The following is a 20760-nucleotide window of genomic DNA, read 5'->3' as shown; positions in this document are numbered from 1 at the left end:
CCGGATGTATTTCCATCATTCTTTTCGCATTAGAACAAGAAAGAGGCAAAACCGATACGTTTGATTTTTTTCATCCGTTTCTCATTTGAACCGTTTGGGCCAGGTAGCAATGCACCACTTGTCGGAGGCATCCTTCTTGGTGGTTTTCCAATGCTCATGGCATCCTTCAGCAGAATATCAAATTCTCGATTGTTGGTCGCTTTCGTACCGGTAGCCGTAGACGCCGACACGGCACGACCAACGTAGCTGTAATCGTAAAACGAAGCGCGTCTTATTAATGTCATCGCAAAATTAGGCATAAATTTCCGTCTTTGTTTATCTTTCTTACGTTTTGCTTTATTTTAACCCATATCACTGTCCCCTGTTGCGCGTCATAAAGGGTCATATTGTTATATCATTTCATAGTTAGACGTTATTTCACTTAAATCTGTGCCAGTTGAACTCAGTGCTAGGGTGTGTAGTAGTGCTTAAAAAGTGCATCCAAAATATATCCTTACACATTGCAACGTTATCATCCCACTTGTACACGGAACTCCTTTTACGGCAATAAGCGTGCCAAACAATGTTCGGTTATTAAGCTGCGTTCCCATCTGTTTCTAAGCTACATGCCCGTGGTATGCATTCCACACATATTTGGGGGGTTGTGTTCTTTTCTCAGCTTCCCTAACAAGAAGTGTATTTACAACCACTTAAAGCACTTTGTGCATGTGAATATTCTATGTGTAAGAGGCTTACACCGTTTTTAAATACTGCGCCGTTCATTTTGTTTGCACACATTTTGTTCGACTTTTAACACGTACACACCGTAAAGATCGGCGAAACTGGTTAGTATAGCAAGAGGAAAAAGGAGGACTAAAATAGTACAAACTACGACTACGATCCGTAGTTAAGAATCTTAGTTTTGCTTAACATTTTACTTTTGTATGTACTTTCTATCATTTAGTATCCGTTTGCACATTGATAATCATCGGTCAACAAGGTTTGTGTCCCAATCGTTAATTCCAAGTTGTAGTTTAACGATTTTTTGTCGAATTTTCCCTTTAAAATGAAAGCACCAATCGATTTCATCATGATACAATTTGTTCTTATCTATCAGCGCAAGTTTAGCGTCATCATTAGCCCGGGAATAATCTTTCCTTTTCGCTTCATTTTAATAGTATTGCCAAGAACTAAAAAAAACACTTCATTATATGAATATCCTAATCCCTGGTAACGTCCGGTAACGCATCTGCCCGTTACATTACATTGTATGCTTGATACTAATGGAAAAGTTACTAAGCACTTGTTTAGCTGAATGTTAGTGGTCTTATACTACTTACGCAAGGTTAGGAGCAATGCAATTATCGCTTTGTTTTGTTTTTTTTACAGAAAATTGTTAATAATGGATGAAGCTAACGTTTTCAGCATTACAAACTAACGATGATGAAAAAATAAAATAAAACAAAACACATTTCCTTCATCCGTGCATTTATTGGGCGCAACAGACTGTTGTGTGTTTTTTTTTAATTCACTGAATCCTTCAACAATCTACACGTGGCGAGAACATTTCAACGCCCGTCCCTACATATCAACAACAGAATAAAATAGAACTATTGGGCCATTCTACTAGGTCATTAAATCCATTCATTGTTACAGTGAAAGGTGAGAGAGAAAAGAAAAGAATGAATGTATATAAATAAATATGCCGTTGCATCGTTGCTTTATTTGCAGTGAGCAAATCAAGCTGACACTGCCAACAACCGCCGCTCAGGGCAGAGTTTTCTATTCTGGTTTGCTTTTTTCTTTTCTACTAATTAATTAAAATAAATGTATGTATACTCATATATGCTTGCATTTTGATGTGTGTGTTTGCATGTAAACTACTATTATCCTTTTCAAAGATGAGCCTCATCTTTACACTGTTTGACTTTCCTCTGGAAACTATTACAAATAAGGAGTGCGGTCTGTGAAGACAAAACAAAAACCTTCTACTGACGCATTACTCAACATACCCGCGCGTACACTGCTGCAATGATGCTAATAACAAGCGTTTTACTTTGCATGGGTTGTGTATTTTCACAGCGTTTTACTGTTTGATTTCATTCACTTTATAACGTGTAGTAGGGTTAAATGTATTATTGTTTTCATATCCTTTCCTATCGCATTAAATAGAACTATTAAAACTAGCGAAAACTTCATAAATAACCGGGCAGGCAATAGGGCAGCCATGGGGGCCGCACTTATTACTGCCGTGTCCTCGTAGGATGTTGAAGGATATCCTGTTTCACTTCGTAATATCGTAGAATATAGTCCAGCGGTTTGGCAGACAAAACCATTTCGTGCCGTTCGGTCCCTGTGTCGTTTGTGTTTTTGTGTATTTTGCCGTGTTGCACACTGCTGCTGTCAACGTGATCGTTATCGAACAAGGGATAGGAAACATCATTTAAAAAAAAAGATCAACGCCACGCGCTCGTCTGCTTGTTCCTTTTTAGTCGGTCGCCATTGATGTGTGGGGATTATCATGTGATTTTGATTTGTTGCTCCAGCAGTAGCAACCTACCCAGAGAACAACCGTTCCTGTTTTCTGCAGCACGTATCAAACACATTTACAAGGCCATCGCGTCGTCCAGCAGATTTTTCAATTCCTTCAAGTGTTGGGCCTTCGAACCCGTGGCGGTAGATGCACCACACGGACGTCCAACGTAGCTGTATAGATGTATAGGTAGGTAGTAGATCGCAAAAACGTTTGTCGTGCCATTTGCAGTCGTTGACAAAAAAAATGGGGAAAATTAAAACGAAAAATAAAGTTAGTATTTGTCCTTAACCGTGTAGACGAAATAGTAAACAATGGGAATTTTAATTTTCTATAGCAAAATTTAGCAACAATGCATCGTTCAATCAAATGTGGTTGTTAATTCGATACAAAACACAAAAAATATATGATTTGAATAAATGAATCGGGGGGTTACGATTGTCATGGAAAACGATGTAACATGGGTGGGATGAATAAACAACATTGAATCTGAACGAACGAGTAACGAAAAGTGATAACAGTGTATATTGCGTGTAAAACAGAAATGGATCTTCAAACGGTAGATACAACATGACAACAATTACTGCAAACGTAAAAAAGCATTATTGTTTAGAAGAGATCCAACCCATACAGAAACAGACAAGCAGGGAAAACTGTCACTCAATTTAAAGCGGATTATTTTACAGATGCATAAGCATTACATAGTGCAAGAGATTGTTAAGCAAACTATAGCTAGTGTCAACCATGATTAGCTACATTTACATCTTCAAAGTATCACGACATATAGATAATATGTAAATAAACTAAAAATAGTTTACATTATTCGTTAGTGATACTTAAAATACAGAAAACCACTAAATACATGCAAACATAAGAGTTAGTAAAACAAAATTTATATAGTGTTGATAAAAAAATAACAAAACAACAAGAAAAGTTAAATATAAAAGAATAATAACATATAACGCACATATATAAACAGGAGAAATAATAAATATGTGCCAGTTTGATTTAAACTAATGCACTACAAATCTTATCTAAGTGCCAATTAATCTTTAGTGCAATGAAAACTAAAGATGAAAACAATATAAAAAATGAAAAACCCACAAAGCCAACCCAATACATTGTAAAAAAAAGAGAAGTGCTAACAATGCGCAGCGACGAATACAATCACACATACAAAAGCACCTTTCAAATAATCAGTCAATTGGCTTTATAATTATGGTAATTGATGATAAAATAAAGAAAAACATAAACGCAATATGAATGGAAAAATCAGCAACAAAGAATTCATAAAACAAAAGCAAAATTGTTGACGAATTTACAGAATTTTACATCATCTACTGCGCAAAGGTCACACGTCAAACAGCAATAAGCAAGCATAGCGCAGTAGCCGCCCGCTTGGTTAACGCAGCTGCGGCTACATTAGAATAATTATACTATTACGGGTAGTAGTAGCTAGTAGGAATAGAGAGAGATTGGGTCTGTGTTTTTTTTTGTTTTGTTTTTTTGAGGCCCCTCACCTAAGTGGTCGCGATGAGATTCGCACTTTGCGACCCTTGCTGGCCGCGGAACCGCTCGTCGGAGAGTTAAATGTACCCTGCGGGATATTGAATCCTTGGCCGGTTTTCTGCTGCACAAGCTTTTCTTCTTGCACGCTGTCAATACGGGCATGAGGAGTAGGGTTGTGGTTATGAATATTGGCACTTTCGCTACGGTTATCGTTAGTGGTGGTGGATGATGGGAATGTAGATGAGGAGGATTGTGTTTGCTGTTGGATTTGCGCCGGGCTGGCGGTGGCGGTAGTAGTAGTAGTAGTAGTAGTAGCGGCACTAGCATTGGTGGCATTGGAACTTTCCGAGTTGCCAAACCCAAACAAACGACTAAACCAAGAACTTTGGGGCTTGGGCGAGTTGGTGGAGGGCAGGACAGTTCCGTCGGGCACCGTAGTAGTGGTACTAGTGACGCTTGTCGGCGAATGCACTGATGCCGCTGACTCCTGTCGGGTATCGCTGCCAGCGGTCGACGGCCGATTCTTAGGTTTGTATGCTTCAAACAAATCTTTGTAACCACCTTCATTTGCTCCTTCGTCGCCCTCGACGCTGCAAAATGAAGAACGAGAGGGAGGGCCTCGTGTTGGTCGATTGGCTTTGCTTTTTTTCTATCCGAATTCAAGTTCGTTTAAATCGTGAAGCATTTTTCATGTTATGGGTGAACGGGGAAGATAGGAAACTAGTTTGCCTTCGCTTACGCTAATTTAGAGAAAACGTAGCTTGAAAGCGAATGCAATTACCACCTTTTTGTTGTTGTTGTTGTTTAAAGAAAGTAGATACTCCATACGGATAATGCAACTTATCATCAAAGCTAAAGAGCATTACTAGTTCATTACGTTATCACAATCAACGAATGGTTTAATAAAATAACACAAAAGAACAAAGTAATCACTGCTATTCAAACCAAACCAAATCAATCAAACATAATAAAATAAACATAAAAAACAAATTAAAAAAAAAAACAATTCAATACTAAGGATTTCATAAAGTGTATTATAAGGAAGTAAGGGAAAAATAAGACATTATAATCAATCGATTGGACTGCAAAACATGATTTAAAAACACATGAAAACAACTCTATGGCGTTATCTAAAATCGAGCGAAATGATAACGAAAAGTTGTGAACAGCAGTGAGGGACTGAGTGAAATTGTTTGCTTGAAAATTTTGAATTAATACTTTAACTTAGTTCATGGCAATTTACTATAGATGGCGCTAGCTTTACTTTCCGTATAGGGAGCTACTAAAAAGGATTTAGTGTACCACGGCGGAAACCTTCAAATGTGTTGTGAAAGAAATTAATCGCTATTTGCCAATAAGCTATTAAAATAGATTGAAAGTGCGTCTGTTAATGGAATTTTCTATCCTGTCGACCGTGTTTTTATTCCTACCACAAATTTTAGCTGTTTTGAAGTTGAACATTCACCCGCTGATTAAGAGACACTAATTTTAAAGAGAGGATCCTGAAATTCGACATACGCCTGACACCAAAGACTATACCATTTCCAAACACAAATAATCTGTCTAAATAACACTACTTTCATCGTAAGGAGAGAATTATAACAGATAATCTCATAAAAGAACATTTTATCATCTAGAAATTTAGAAAAGAACTTAGAACTTGCGCTCGTTTAGAATATGTTTAGTTTTTGGCCCTATTTCCACAAAAATATATATTGCCACGAATTAAGTTAAGTACACAATTAAAACTGCAGTAAAAGGATCAGCATAAGCCTATTGGCATATTTGAAAAAATTTCTACGTAGTAGGTTTTGTAGAGCTTCAAACCCATCACCGAACTAAAATAATTTTAGATATATTTGTACAAATGGCCAAATTGTTTGAACTATTGCTTATGTTAAGCAGCAAGTATGCGCGCTCCTTTTCCTGTATCCCGTATATCAGTGCATCCGTCACACAATTTGCATCCCACCACATCCCCGAACTATCGATTAAGTGGTGAAATTTCCTCTAACACATATCTCTTTACAGCCAATTGTGTACTACATACGGTACCGTCTACTAATGCGTAACTCTACTAGCATACGAATAAAGAACAGATAAATAGAGCGAAGAGAACAGACATAGGGAACGAAGTGATAGAAAGGAAAAATAGAGAGCATCGCAAAGAGAGCAATACGGTGGTGCAGTAGTAGAAGTAGTAGTAGTAGATTTAGGGTGCGCTTTATCTAAAGAAGTAAAGGTTTTTTGTTTATTTTTTTTTATTGGTGAGTATGGAAGAGATCAAAAATAGAGGAAAAAAACAAGTGGCACAGCAGTTCAGTACTAAGGGGTGCAGAGCAGGAAGAAACGGAAATGCCTTTTACCTATTCAAATAGGAAGGTTTGTTTTGTACGTGTTTTGTCTAAAACATTTAAATAGTGGATGAGCATGTAACGTAGACAAATATGGCATGATGGAGGAAAAGGAACGGAAGGCGATGGTTTAGTGTACGGATGTCTTGTATGTAGTGTTGTAAGTGTTTGTTTATACCAATTGAATCAATAAAGATCCTGCAACCAAACCGCAGATAGGTGGAACGATGTTGTTTTTCGGTTTTAAAAGAAAACAGGGTAGAGCGAGCATAGGAGAGAACCCCATTCCGACAAATCCGAACCAAAGGAATGTTTTTGTTTAGTGTACATGTGTTTAATGTGTGTTCGTGTCTGCCGTATGTATGTCGTTTGTTTATGTATTATTTTCTTAAGGAATGAACAGATGGATGGACAACGAACACAAAAAGAAACGTAACCGTACATGTTCGTGGCCAGCGAAATAAATGCTCACCTGAAATCACGAGTCGAGTTGATCGCGGTGTCGAAGCGTGGCTGCACATACGTCCAGCAGCCTTGGTTCTTGTGTTCTTCCTGGGCCCACACGAGCTCAGCGTTCGGATATTTGGCGCATTCGGCCTTCACCAGATCGTAAGGGAAGGGCGAAATCTAGAATGGGAAGATTTGGTTTGAAATGTTGCTTTTAGCGCCACAGATGCTACAGTCTTGATACTAACCTGTTCAATGCGGCTGATAGCAATATCGCTATCCAACTTGCGGTCACGACGAGCCTTCAGCAAGTCGTAATACACACGACCGGTGCAGAAGATTACACGCTTAACCTTGTTCGGGTTTTCGGCGGTCAATGCATCGGGAATCAATCTGAATGCAAAAAGAAACAAAATACGATTACAGTGCATTCAACAGTAATCACCTTTTATACACCTTACCGCTGGAATTGGGTTCCATCAACCATCTCGCTGAAGTTGCTTCTGCACTCCGGATGACGCAGAAGCGACTTGGGTGTCAGCACAATCAATGGTTTGCGGAACGGTAGCGCAATCTGTCGGCGCAGCAGGTGGAAGTAGTTACCCGGGGTCGAACAGTTCGCCACAATCCAGTTAATATCGTGCAGCTGCCGAATGGCAAACTCATCCGACTCCGGCGGGAAGTAGTCGGGATCGTCCGAGCACATCTGGAGGAATCGTTCGACGCGAGCCGACGAATGTTCCGGTCCCATACCTTCCATACCGTGCGGTAGCAGCATCACCAAACCACTCTGGCGCACCCATTTCGCCTGTCCCGACGACACAAACTGGTCAATAATGCACTGTGCGGTGTTGTTAAAGTCGCCGAACTGAGCTTCCCAGCAAACGAGCGCGTTCGGGTTGGTCATCGAGTAGCCGAGCTCAAATCCGAGCACACCAAACTCAGACAGCGAGCTGTTGCAGACCGTGTACGGGGCCTGGTCCGGGTAAAGATGGCACAGCGGCCTGTAGGTTGCCTTATCGACGTGTTGATGGTGCAGCACGTGATGACGATGCGAGAAGGTACCACGCTCGACGTCCTGTCCGGACAGACGGACGTGAATGCCTTCCTTCAGCAGCGAACCGAACGCCATCGCTTCCGCCAACGCCCAATCGATGGTTTTGTTTTCCAGCATTTCCTTGCGAGCGGCCAGCACACGCAGCAAACCCTTGTGGATGACGAATTCGGCCGCGTTCGGTGGTGGGGACGAGAACCGGTTGCCGATATGCACCAGCGTCTCCTCGATCACACCGGTCGGTGCAACCTTCAGCGGGTCCTTACCCTCGAAAAATCCGGACCACGGGGAATCGATCCAGTCCTTGTACTTGATGTGCGTTTCGGTCTTTGCCTGCTCGAAAGCTTCCTCGCAAATCTTGTCGTACTTGTCCTTCACGCTCTTAACCTCTTCAGCCGTCACAACGCCTTCCGTGATGAGCTGGTTAGCGTAGATATCAAGCGCCGGCTTCGTACCGCGGATCTTCTTGTACATCAGCGGTTGCGTGAACATTGGCTCATCAATTTCGTTGTGTCCGTTGCGACGGTAGCTCACGATATCGATGATGACGTCCTTGTGGAAGGTGGCACGCCACTCAGCCGCCACCTTACACACATGCATTACCGCTTCCGGATCGTCACCGTTCACGTGGAAGATTGGCGCATTGACGACGCGTGCCACATCCGTACAGTACGGCGATGAGCGCGAGTGACGGGGATCGGTTGTGAAACCAATCTGATTGTTCACCACGATGTGGATGGTACCGTGCGTGGTGTAGTCGGGCAAATCGGACAAATGCATCGTCTCAAACACCACACCCTGTCCGCAGAAGGCCGCATCACCGTGCAGCAAGATCGACATCACCTTTTTGCCCTCGCCATCACCACGGTAGAACTGTTCGGCACGCGTCTTACCCTGGACGACTGGATCGACCGCCTCCAGATGGGACGGATTGGCGACGACGGCCAACCGAATATTCTTGTTCGTCACACGGTTCAAACGCTCAATGTACGTACCGAGATGGTATTTAACGTCACCGGATCCCTAGCGGATGAAATAAAATGAAAATTAAAACATCTGTCCAACGTCCTCGCGGTTTTCAGTTTTGTTTGTCTTCCTTTAACCTACATCATCAGCAGCCTCCAAACCAGCAAACTGCGTAAAGATCTGATGCAGCGGCTTACGGCATACGTTGGCGAGCACATTCAAACGGCCACGATGTGGCATACCCATGATGATTGACTCGACACCCAATCGGGTCGACACATCGATTACCTCCTTCATCGCGGGAATCATAATTTCGCAACCCTCCAGACCGAAACGCTTTTCCGACGAGAATTTCTTCGCCAAGAACGCCTCAAACCCGGTCGCACGTGTCAAACGGGCCAGAATGAGACGCTTCTCCTCGTTCGTGTAGGTCATAATGTTGGGCGTTTCGAAACGCTCGCGAATCCAGTTACATTGTTCCAGCGAGTTGATGAACATGAACTCTACGCCGATTTTATTGCAGTACGCTTTCTCCAGCCGGCCAAGAATATCGCGAAGGGGCAGAAACTTTTCCTTGCCACCGATGAACGTCGTGCTCGGCAGCTTGAAGACGCGTTCCATGTCGGCTTCCTCTGTTGTACGCAAGCATCCAAGATGGAAGTCAATTTGCAGAGAAGAAAAATTTAAACGTGTTAGCAATTGGGTTTTTATCACCTTCCATACTTATTATATTACACAAAATACACCACACACCAAAAGCAAACCGAACAACGCATTTATTTTTGAACGTGGACATGTATCGAATGAAAAAAAAAACATAACGAGCGTTGATTCGGTATGCTTGAGCCAATGTGTTTTTCATTTACATTTCTGTTGCTATTCTACTGTCCTGATGAGAATAATTAAAATGTTGCAAGAACTGAACATATTTTACTATCGTATTAAAATGTACTTCATGTTTTAACACGCTTTAGTTCAATTTGCAAAACTTTAACGTAAAATCCTCACAGATTCCGTTTAATTTTATTCAAAAGGAGTATTGTAAATAAAGAAAAAAAAATAGATTGAAATTCGGATAACTTTTTGTGTCTTGTTGGAGATGAGAGCCGATTATTAATCTACTAAAAAGAAAAGAACTTACTGCAAACAAAATGGAAAAGTTTACCATGGGAAGTTATGTATTTTTCGCATTAGTTTGTTGTGTGTACGGTTTTAGAACTCATTTAGGCAGGCACTAAACCTTCTGCGCAAAGAGGAGCCAAACGGTTACCAATACATTTGTGCGAAAAAGCAACGAAAATATCTTTCAAACTGCATTCTTACATTCCCAAGCGGTGCAAAAGGAAAGATTGATAGAGAGAGAGAAAGAAAGTAGAAGAAAAAGATCATGGACGTGAGAAAAGATCAAATGCATCAAATCAGAGTTACTACACTCGGCAAACACACGAGCTTGAGCGTTTTACGTGTACTCTCTGTGCAGTGTACGCAAGACAAGTTGTTTTGTTAGTATTGCTGTCTGGTTAAAAGTGTGAAAAAAGCAATGCAAATATACAAAAGTAAAAGCGAACTAGTGCTATAGCCTTTGCAAGCAGCTTATAGCTAAGGGAAAAGATCATAGGGTTTGGAAAAAAGCATACACGAAATAGAAACAAACAAAACGTATGACTCAAACAAATAACTGAGGTAAAAGTATACAGAAATAAAAAGGATTCTATTATGTACAAAATGTGTAAAAGCATTGGCAAGTAAAGTAAATCTTTAAGTAGATAGAGCCCATGCTCTACTGTGTTTTGTGGTGTTCTTCCTTACTCATCCCCAACAGCAGTAGACGATCTTCATTGCTTACACACTCCAAGATCCGTTGGTGTACTAATGATCGAGTAAATGAAAAGGTGCACAAACAAATGCTCAAACGAAAAACATCAAGTGAAGTATGTGGGAAACAATGGCATTCAAAGAAGAAAAGGAAACAGAATCAGAAATCAAACATAATTAAGATTAAGTTTCATTGTTCAATTGGCAATTTTACGTCACAAAAATAGTGTTTGCTTTTACTAGCTGGATTTGGCACAAGCTTAGCATGGTTTTATTGAAGACAGTAGTCAGTACGAAACCAAATACAGGATCAACCTCGAAATGAAGCATGGAACATGGTCGAAAAGATACATAAAAAACATTATTGCCATAATGATGATCATCAATGAAATGTTTTGAGAAACAGATGATAACTGGAGGAAGAGAAGATATTATGAAAATGAAGTAAAGATAAGAAAAGGAACACAACATTCCAGAAATACAATGAAACAGGCACGTCATGTGAAGGTGTGAGATGAATGTATACGCCCTACACGCGTGAGTAGCAGAGGAGAGTAAGGTGGTGGACATCTTGGTGGCTTACGGCTCTACACATTTACATATGTCTCCTTACGATCCGCGATCGAATACTCACCGAAACGGTAGGACGAGTACAGCAACTCTGGTGGAGTTTTATCGTCCAGGTCCGCACTATTGATGCCGAGCGGGTCAAGACGGGCCACATTATGCCCTCTGATCTATACATCATTACATAGAGACATACACACACACACGCATGGACACGTACATAAACAAATACACGCACGCGCGCGCACACACCACAATGTGAATGCCCACGGAGTACCCAATTTGGTGTGGTGTGTTGAGGTTCCGTGGGTAGGTGAGTTTGCAATTGTTGATCATCATAATTACACACGTAGCGGTGGTGTTGGTGCACAGAAAATAGAAAAATTTTGCAGTTGGGTTAGGTTACGAAAATCGGATGTAGCGGAGCGCGAAGATGTTAAAGTATGTTTGCATTTGTAAAGAGTGGTAATTGAAAGAAAAACCACGCGCACGGATGGTAGAATGAAATTGAATTTTAAACATAGTTTTTACACATTAAAGTATCACCCGGTCGATTTCGTACACAATATGTACAGCAAAGTGTCGCACAAAAGAGAAAGAGAGAAAAAAGGATGGAATGAAGAAAAAAGAGGCAAAAATCAGTCATATTTGCGTATGCTAAAAATGTTATTACTATTTACGATAATGTTTCATTTCGGAATCATATAGATCATTGAAGAGATTAGCTTTATGAAGTTTGTGTCGACCAATCGGCAACCGAAGGGAAGATTCACGGCGAAGGGAAAGGAGGGAAATGTTTTACAACGAAAGGATATAACAGAACCAAAGTGTTTGCAACGAAAAGCGGCAGAAGTACACAGATTTATAGCATCAAAACGTAGCACACACACACACTCACAGGACAAACAAAACGTTACGGAAGTACATCAATTTGCACAATGAACATAAATACAAAATAAAACAAAACGCAAACAACTATCCGCAATGAATTATTCAGCTCGGACACAGTGGTTGGAAAGTTTTATGTCGATTCTCGGTTATTCGAATGTCCAAATCAGTATTAACCAATTTAAATACATCTTTAAACGTGTCCCAGCAAATAATACGAACGCGGATTGTAAAACACTCACAAAATTATACAGAAAAACGTCACTCGAACAATAATTAGCAGGTTAGTGGTTGATGCCCCTTACGTTTACGTTGGGTAGATTATATCGAACGCTGGTTTGTAACCAATTATGCTTAGGTTATTTGTTTTTACCCCTTAACACTACAATACCAATTCTCGCACAATATCCTCATCTAGTTCGATCAAAATGGTTTTAAAATTTCCCGTAAATCCAACCGATCTTAAAATCAGGCCAAACTTTATGTTATCCTCTCTGCATCATCCGAATCTCAATCCAAAATCGCGGAATGGTTAAATCATTTCTCCATAAGTAAAAGCTTAAACATTAGATGCATGTACAATATTAGAGGCGAAGCTAATTATTATAGTAAGTATTAGCGGGAGGTAATATAGTAAAAAAAATATGTTGTAGTAAGTAAGTAAGGCGTTTTCATTTACCGAAGTTCATATAACTGCGGGTAACTTTTTCATTCGCACGCAGATTCGCTCTCTCCGGGTTGATTTCGGCATTCAGAATGCCCAGCGGATCAATGTCCGCAACCAGGTGCCCACGGGACTGCAGGGGGTGGTAAGTAGTTTCGATGAAGTATTGGTGATTAAATATAGAATATGTTAATGCGCTTGAGGAATGTGTTGGCGAGTGGTTCCTTTTCTAGGTAAAGGCAAGACAGTTGTATGCTTTTCCCTACGAATCTGGGAAGTATTTAAATCCATCGGTTATACCGAACTACAGGCATAGATGTTGGTTAAAATTCCCACCAACTGAATGTTTTTTTTCAGTATTTTCAGTTTTATCTTCATTTGTTTGTTATAGCTACGCGAAACCACTTGGTTAACTGGATGTACATATGTGCTGTTATTTTTTTTTGTTTCCGAATTATGTATTGCCTTTATATGGAAAATGTTCTAAACATTACGTCATATGAAATCCTTAAATCGATACGAAGAAAAACGCTAAAATTTCTAAATTTTTGAATTTGCGAATAATTTTCAAAATCATATTAAAAGTTCAAAGAAGAAAAACTGACGTGAACAATCATGCAAAACAACTTAAATTGAATTACAATTACACAGACCGTATAATATTTAAAAGAGATAAAAATAGATAAACTTAAACAAAAATCTTCCGAGGATTGCAAAAGATCAATTTACACCAATTTAATCAATGTTATTTTTACACTCTGTTGCCCAATAAATAGAAAACAAATAATTTGGTTTTGAGAATTTCAAGGAAAGTAGCTGTGTTAAGCCATCGGAAGGGATATAGAAAGGTACTACTATGAAGAACTATTTAACTGGCCGCCAAGAATAAAAAAAGGGAAAGGTATAAACGAGAAACAGGTGGCTGGGTCTAGGGAGGACACATGACACACGAGAGAAAGAGGACAAGTGGTATATTTTATGGCGAAAGTTGGACGATGTCGAGAAACATTCCGAATCACCATGGAGTAGAGGTCGGAATGAGGGCCGGGATCAATTGAAGTTAGGGTGCGTAATGATAGGTTACCTGATAGCTACGAATGATAGCTTGCACGGCAAGATGATCATCGATCAGCTTATCGTCGATACGTCCACCAACGGCAACGCCACCGCCTGCAACGGCTGGCAGCGAACTACCGAGGTACTGTGCGGCAGGGACATGATTCTTCGGTACCGGTGCTAAGCTCGGTGGTGCTGCGTAGGAATTGTTGCGGAAATATGCATCCCAGGACTAAAATGATCGAAAATGTTTCATTAGCTAAAGACGCATTGACCGTACACTAAAGCCTTCTTCTATCCGTACCGCATGCACGGAAGCCGGATCCCGCAGCCAGGCATTATACATATCGTCAATGTAGTTTGACGAAGAACCATTCAGGAATGGTTCAGCTGCGGCAGAGTTGTACAGCTTCACAGACGAAGCAGCAACCAGTTCCGTGGTCAGCTACAAAGAAAGAGGAAATACGCAAGTTGCACAATTAATTTTCACGCACCATTTAGTGATCCACAACCATATCTACCTTCGATGCCGGTTTCTTCAGCAGAAACGCTCCGAAATTTTGCTGACCCATCGGGTTCACCATATGGAGAGCTGTTCTTGCGCGATGCATTTTGACAGGTTGTTTTGTCTAACCTCTTGAGCGAGATGGTAGCGAGAGGCACTAGTCCAAATATTTAAACGACGGAAGATTCCGTGTGACCCGTACCGAAAAAACGGTGCGTCGGTAGACGACGATTTGGATCAGATTCTGCGGGAAGGAAAGGAAAAAAACCACGATAAGATTCACAATTAAAATTTTACGTTTAACTTTAGGGACAAAATAACAAATAATGAAACTGTTCTAGAATCATATTTCCAAGCCTACTACAATTATTTTTTCTCGTACTGTGCGTGCGGTGCGTTTTGTTTCTGTATTTAGGTCCTATTTGTGTGTGAGAGATAATTAAATGCCCTTATCAATGTTGTCGCATTAAACGGCGTATAGTACACACGTTGTCACTTAATTATGCTTATCTATGTATTATAGAGCAAACTAACACCACACATTAAGGGAAGTCTCTAGATTGAACCTTCATTTTAACCTAAAATTGCTATGAAATCAAGCTTCATATTATAAACCTAAATAGTTTTTTAAATAGATTACATATTCGTATTAAAAATTAAAAAACAGTAATTTTCACAACTAACATTACATCACTTGCATCACACTTAATAATTGTCTAGCGCTTGACGAAAAACAAAACTTGGTCACGGTCAGCTGCTCTTATCGGGCACTTAATAAAAGTACATTGAAACAAGGCTGCGCACTATTAACTCACACTGGTTGAGATTTAATATATTTTATATGAGGTAAATTCTTACGAAAAAATTGCATTAAAGTTAAATTACATTAAACAATTGCATTCAATAAAAAAAGAAGGAAGGAACAGATCCACCATTATTCCACCATTGTTGGATGCTGGACAATATTTATGATGCTATTTTGCAAAGAATTTACGAGCTCTGGATAACAATAAAAACGTGTTTGCAGCATCGTTGTAATAAAACGACCTTTTGTGTTCGCCGATCGTTTGTTGATAACTAAATTCCGTAAAAAAAACATGTACTGAATTTAAATTACAAAGTAATGATCTTCATTAAACATTTACAACAAAACAATTTTACTTGAATTTTATTGCAAAAAGGTGTCCTCAATGCCACGTAGAATTCATAATATGATTACATAAGAATTTGCAAATTCCATTAAAAAAAAACTAACGGTCAAATTATGTTTGGGCAAATGCGACTAAACGACTACAGGTCCCTAGCGTTGGAATGATAGCTTTCAAACATCGTGGCCACTTTAGCACGATTTTCCCAAATCACATGAACGTTTTCCCTCTAGCACGGTTTTACGTTCGTTTCGGTTATAAATAAAACATTAACATCGACTGAACACAACGGTAGGTGGGTGGCGTTTGGTGGTTGTGATGATGGTCAATAGCCTGCTCCCTTTACTGCCACCACCAACCCCTCCCTTCTTCCGACAGGGTGTGTGTGTGTGTCTGTTTATCGCGTGACGGTAGAAAAGCAGAACCTCGAGAACACTCTCACCGAACCATGCGAACCAAGGTGCGCGAGACTATCGTGTGCGACCTTGACATTGAACCGCGCGAATACTTGCACACCATCCTGGGCCGGGCCCTCTAGCTCTCTACTCTATTTATCGATTGTTGTTGTCAGGGCAGACCACGCTGGCAGTGTCACTGTGTTGCCGCCTTGGAATCGATACCAACCTGCTGCAACCCTCTTATCAACCGGATGGACCGTCTTATAGTTTATGGATAGCTGATTATCTTCTGTTTACTTATTGAAGCAGACGCAATAAGAACTGTACCATGGAAGATACAAATTATGGTTCAATGACACTGAAAGGACGAAGATCAAGAAAGTAAAGCACGCAATAGTACACCAAAATGCATTTTCAAAACCGAACAACAGTTGGTGGAAAAATAACACATTCAAAACGACGTGCGTCAATAGAGCGAAATAGAAATGTCACGACAGCGGTTCAATACACAGCTCCAAGCAGATCAGCTTTCCTGCACGATCGAAATGTGTGTATAATTATCGCCGTTTCGCTAAGAACAGGTTATCCTTGAGGATCTGCCCGAAGAGACGTTCCCGTATTGCGCAGTATTACCTCTAAATCGTCATTGGTTTTGTCAAAATTACGAGAAACAAAATTCATCGTTAAATTGCTCAACAATTCTATAAACTTCCTACAACAAAACAAGATATTAGTTATCAGCATTTTTATGGCTGTTTTGCAATCGAAGATAGAACACATCCAGGATGTTACCCTTCCCTTATCGATCAAATCGATCGGCGTTTGATAAAAAGGGAAAACCGGCATCATTTCGTCATAACATCTGCAAACTGACATTCTTCCCAGCACTCCCAGCCGATGACATCATGTGCCGGTTCTCCATCAACCAGATGACGCACATACCACCGCTTTTTAAGGCTGCGCACATATTTCTCTTGCACGCTACACAGACGGCGCAAGAGTGTATGCGTCACACGCGCGGCAGCGCACTGCGGAGGCGCGCGCATTCGCTAATCAGCAGGAGCACGTGATTCACTCGCGCCATCATCACCCTTTTGCGTTTCTCTTCCACATTCTTCTTTTTGATACCCGACCAGGGTTTTCATGGGATATGGTTCGGTATCAGCAAAAATTACCGGGCCAGCTTTTTGCGCAGCATAATGAAGACCGAAATGATGATCGGGCAAGAATCGACACCATCCGGTGGAATTGTTTCAACCGGATAAAACTGGATGTGTTTCGCGAATTTCAAAAACCTGTTTCAAGTAAATTGACCTCCACACGGCGATGCGGTTTTTGAAGAACTTCCCCTTACCGGGTCGAATTCCCGGCGCAGATTGCGATCGTTGACTCATGGGGAAGTCGATAGTTTCGCGGAATTGATTCACAAACTAGCAACCGGTTTTATTGACGGTCTTCCGCTTTTTTTGCACAACTTTGTTTTCGGAAGAAACCCAGATCACACCGGCCGTTTAAACGATCCGAAACGAAACGAACACACGACAGTTTTGGCCTTGTCCCCGTAAACTTTTGGCGAAGGTGAATTCTCTACTGACTACTGCTGCGTTCCCTGGTACATTTGACTGCAGGGGCATTGGCAAGGAATAAATAAAATTGGGCACGTATGAACGTATCACTTTCGATTTGCACGCATTGAAGATAGCGAGTCTTTTTTTGCATTCCGTACCAAATGGCACGTGAATTATGAAAGGTGTTGTCCATGGTTTTACATCACTAGCTCTTATCTGCCTACGTCGAACGGCGCGTGAAACCCGGAGCTTTCATTCTCGGAGCTATCTGACTGATAAAGCACACCTTCAGCAATTGCATTTTAAATTGTGCTTCCGTTTGATAATGAAGCAGGCGTTTGGGCAATAACAACCTACAACGATTAGATAAAGTTATAATATGATTCAGACGTCAGTGATAAATTAGATTATAAATCAAAAACCATCCAGCACTGGCATCTTGAAGTACAATGTTGGAGTCCCAAAAAAAAGGGCCAACCTTAACGGAGCGTCCGACAAGAATGCGAATGTTCTAGGGACGACAATCGCAGCGCGGTTGCTGCGGTGGACGGAACATTTTGCATAACCACTGAACCTTGCGCTAAAAACAAAACATCTGCGGTCACTAACACAGCACAACCCTCTAACTCTCCCTACCCCTCGCAAATCAATCCGGGCCAACCCATCACCAAAAAACACAGGCGGCAACACAGTCAGCCTTTGCTAAAACACAATTTCTATTTTTGTACAATTTTCAAAGAGAACATCAACATCGACCGAGGGACGATCCCTTCAGGGAGCCGAGGGTGGGCCGCGTGTTTTCACCGTTGGAAACGGGCAAATAATCGGCGATCGCAAAACCTTCACATTTGGCGGGGGGAGGTTATCTAAGAGAGATCAAGTTCGATCGTGGACTTTTTATTGTGATCAGAAAAGAACAGCTTGCGAAACGCTAGTGCGAGCGAACAACAAATCAAACGATACAACGTATTGCTCGAACGGAGATGGTAAACTCATTGTTAGTTTGGGTTACGTTTGGAATTGTCCTTCGATAATTCGCATGCCGTTTTTCAGCCATTTCAGTCACATGAGCCGTAACTCTCCATCGTATAATAGCGGCATTCAATTCCAATCCAGCTCTAGCTTTGCAATTCATTCCACTAATGGGCGCAGACTCTTTTTTTTTCGTTATGTAACACGTGAAAATTTTCTTTAAGAAAACTCCATTCATATAGCTACCACCACTAGTCCACGCTGAATCTCACTTTTATACACATTGAAACATATTATGCGCTGAGATCATACGCACAAAAACCGATCATCACTTGGTACCGTGTTTTGGATCAAACGAGCTGGACCGATATGTACGTTCCGTCCTTACAAATTGCTCTTTTATCACCTTGAAGGACACACAACATACGCTAGGTGCACACACTCAAAACACCATTCACGTACCTTTCACGGCTAGTTCAGCACCGAAGAACGGATCTTGCTCTGTCGCGGACTTTTCGAATGTTCGCGCAACGACAGCTCGCGAGCGACTGGCATTGTGTGTACGATGATTTGGCCACGAGACAGATAGATACGAGTGACCGCACCGGGGGTGAAAACAAATGTACTAATACATGTCCACGTGCCCTAACGGCACGACCGTACAGAGGAAGGGGGTGAAAAGATTACGTCCCCTACCAAAGGTTTGTGCGTGGTTCAAGTCAACCACCGGGACATTGGGTTTGATGTAAGAAAATCCATAAAACAATAAAGTGACTCTTCGCTAATATGTGCTGCCGTGACTTCCCGTGCCCGGTGCAGAAGGTTCCTTCAAGCGAATGACATCGTTCTACAGCAAGTCTCCAACGGCGACGCGAAGTGACGCGTACTAAAACGCGTTGCAGTATCTACGGGGACGATGGATACTACCGACATGCACACGTTGCACTTTTCTGTTCGATGTGTGCCAGCTCACATCGAACGAACGAGAGCAACTTGAAACGTGATCAATACGTTCGCTTGGGATATGATCGCGATCGTGGATTGTAAAGAGGCAATGATTAAAAAATGTCGATCGTAAAATAAATATATTTGGATATAAACAATGCGTTGTTTACGTTTTTTTTCGAACAACGCAAAATAAAAGTTATGTAATAGGTGAAAAAGTTAATGCAATTTTTTACAGAAAATGTAAGTAGATCGCAAGTAAGATCTAGATCAAGTACGTAGTATCGTGCATTGGAAGACAATTACAGGTATTCCCCGATATACGCTATCAATGCGGACCGGAGGCAATCGCGTATCTCGAATATTAGCGTATATCGAATTCTTGGTTTGATGATAGATTTCTTTGTATATCCCCATCTCTTTGCGGATATTCTGACTTACATTACTGAACATTTTTTCATCTTCGTCCATTGGCTCTATTTCCGATAATGTTCTTTCCATATAACTGTTAAGTAATTGTTACTGCTAGATAGAAACTCGTCACGCCAGGCTTTGAAGATTTTTTTGTAATTTTGCTTCTTTGTTAACGAAGTTAAATGTCAGTTTCGAAAAAATCGCGTATAACGAAATCGCGTATATCGAGTATGGCGTATATCGGGGAATACCAGTATATTTTATTATTTCTTTGTCAGTCAGCCAAATGTAATGAAGATTAGCATTTAGCAAGGATTACTCAGAGATTCTTTAGCTTATGTTCTGTTTTATCAACACCTAATAATAAGCACAAAGTGTTTAAATACATTAAAATCCATCGACAAGCTAATGCTCCCGTAGTTAACAAACTGCTAGTTTGTTTACACAACAACTCCTGCAACATGCTTCGTTTGCATAATTGAAAATTGCTGTGCGAATCAAAATCGGAGAACAATAACCAATCGCTCTAGTATGTGTGCCACGGTCAGCCGAACCCGGTGATTTTGAAGGACGTTTTGGTAATTCAAAGTTACGGCAAACCCGTGTAAAACACTAATGAACAACACAGCATCATTGCAACGGATGAATAATGGACGTTTGGAAAAGATGATCCTTAAACATACGGAACGGTGTGCTTATCAGTGTGCTTGCTGCTCGCGTGTGACAAAACCTTTGTACAATCGTTCCATTTTCGTTCCAACCATATGCATTCCGTAATGGATTTGAATGTGGACAAACTGCGTAGTTACGGTTTGCCTGTGCTCGTGTATCTCTTCAACCAGATTCATCCAGAACGGAAGGTGATAATGCACGTTCTCGGTGTGTCACTTTTTTCCATCTTCCCAACCAACCGTCCGGTCACACGACAACACGACACTGCCAATTATCATCTTTTGTCGTGTCGTGCTGCCAATAGGA

The 20760-nt window shown here is 40.9% G+C and overlaps 1 protein-coding gene across 5 annotated transcripts; it reads right to left on the bottom strand.

Moving 5' to 3' along the window:
* Positions 1-13: 13 nt before the first annotated feature.
* LOC125771944 (2-oxoglutarate dehydrogenase complex component E1-like) lies at positions 14-19004 on the bottom strand. Of its 5 annotated transcripts, XM_049443148.1 has the most exons (12): positions 18886-19004; positions 14354-14581; positions 14137-14277; positions 13861-14064; positions 11292-11394; positions 10652-10711; positions 8984-9474; positions 7284-8899; positions 7071-7215; positions 6848-7002; positions 4033-4167; positions 1451-2685 (listed from the first exon to the last, which is right to left on the bottom strand). In XM_049443148.1, the coding sequence occupies exons 2-12, from the start codon at positions 14441-14443 to the stop codon at positions 2586-2588; spliced, it is 3240 nt and encodes a 1079-aa protein (XP_049299105.1). In that variant the 5' UTR covers positions 14444-14581; positions 18886-19004; the 3' UTR covers positions 1451-2585. The 5 variants fall into 5 exon arrangements, with proteins under 5 accessions (XP_049299106.1, XP_049299105.1, XP_049299107.1 ...); XM_049443149.1 differs by lacking the exons at positions 1451-2685; positions 4033-4167 and adding an exon at positions 14-246; XM_049443150.1 differs by lacking the exon at positions 4033-4167.
* Positions 19005-20760: the final 1756 nt, after the last annotated feature.

Source organism: Anopheles funestus, chromosome 3RL (assembly GCF_943734845.2).
Source record: "Anopheles funestus chromosome 3RL, idAnoFuneDA-416_04, whole genome shotgun sequence".
In the NCBI taxonomy this organism is placed as follows: domain Eukaryota; kingdom Metazoa; phylum Arthropoda; class Insecta; order Diptera; family Culicidae; genus Anopheles; species Anopheles funestus.
This window is presented reverse-complemented; position numbering and strand designations above follow the sequence as displayed.

Bases quoted from the DNA above. Each gene is read 5' to 3' on its own strand.
- LOC125771944 (XM_049443148.1), bottom strand. From the start codon at position 14,443: ATGCATCGCGCAAGAACAGCTCTCCATATGGTGAACCCGATGGGTCAG. The intron at 14,065-14,136 runs GTACGGATAGAA...CGATCATTTTAG, and splicing joins ATCCGGCTTCCGTGCATGCG to TCCTGGGATGCATATTTCCG. The intron at 7,003-7,070 runs GTTAGTATCAAG...TTCCCATTCTAG, and splicing joins CTATCAGCCGCATTGAACAG to ATTTCGCCCTTCCCTTACGA.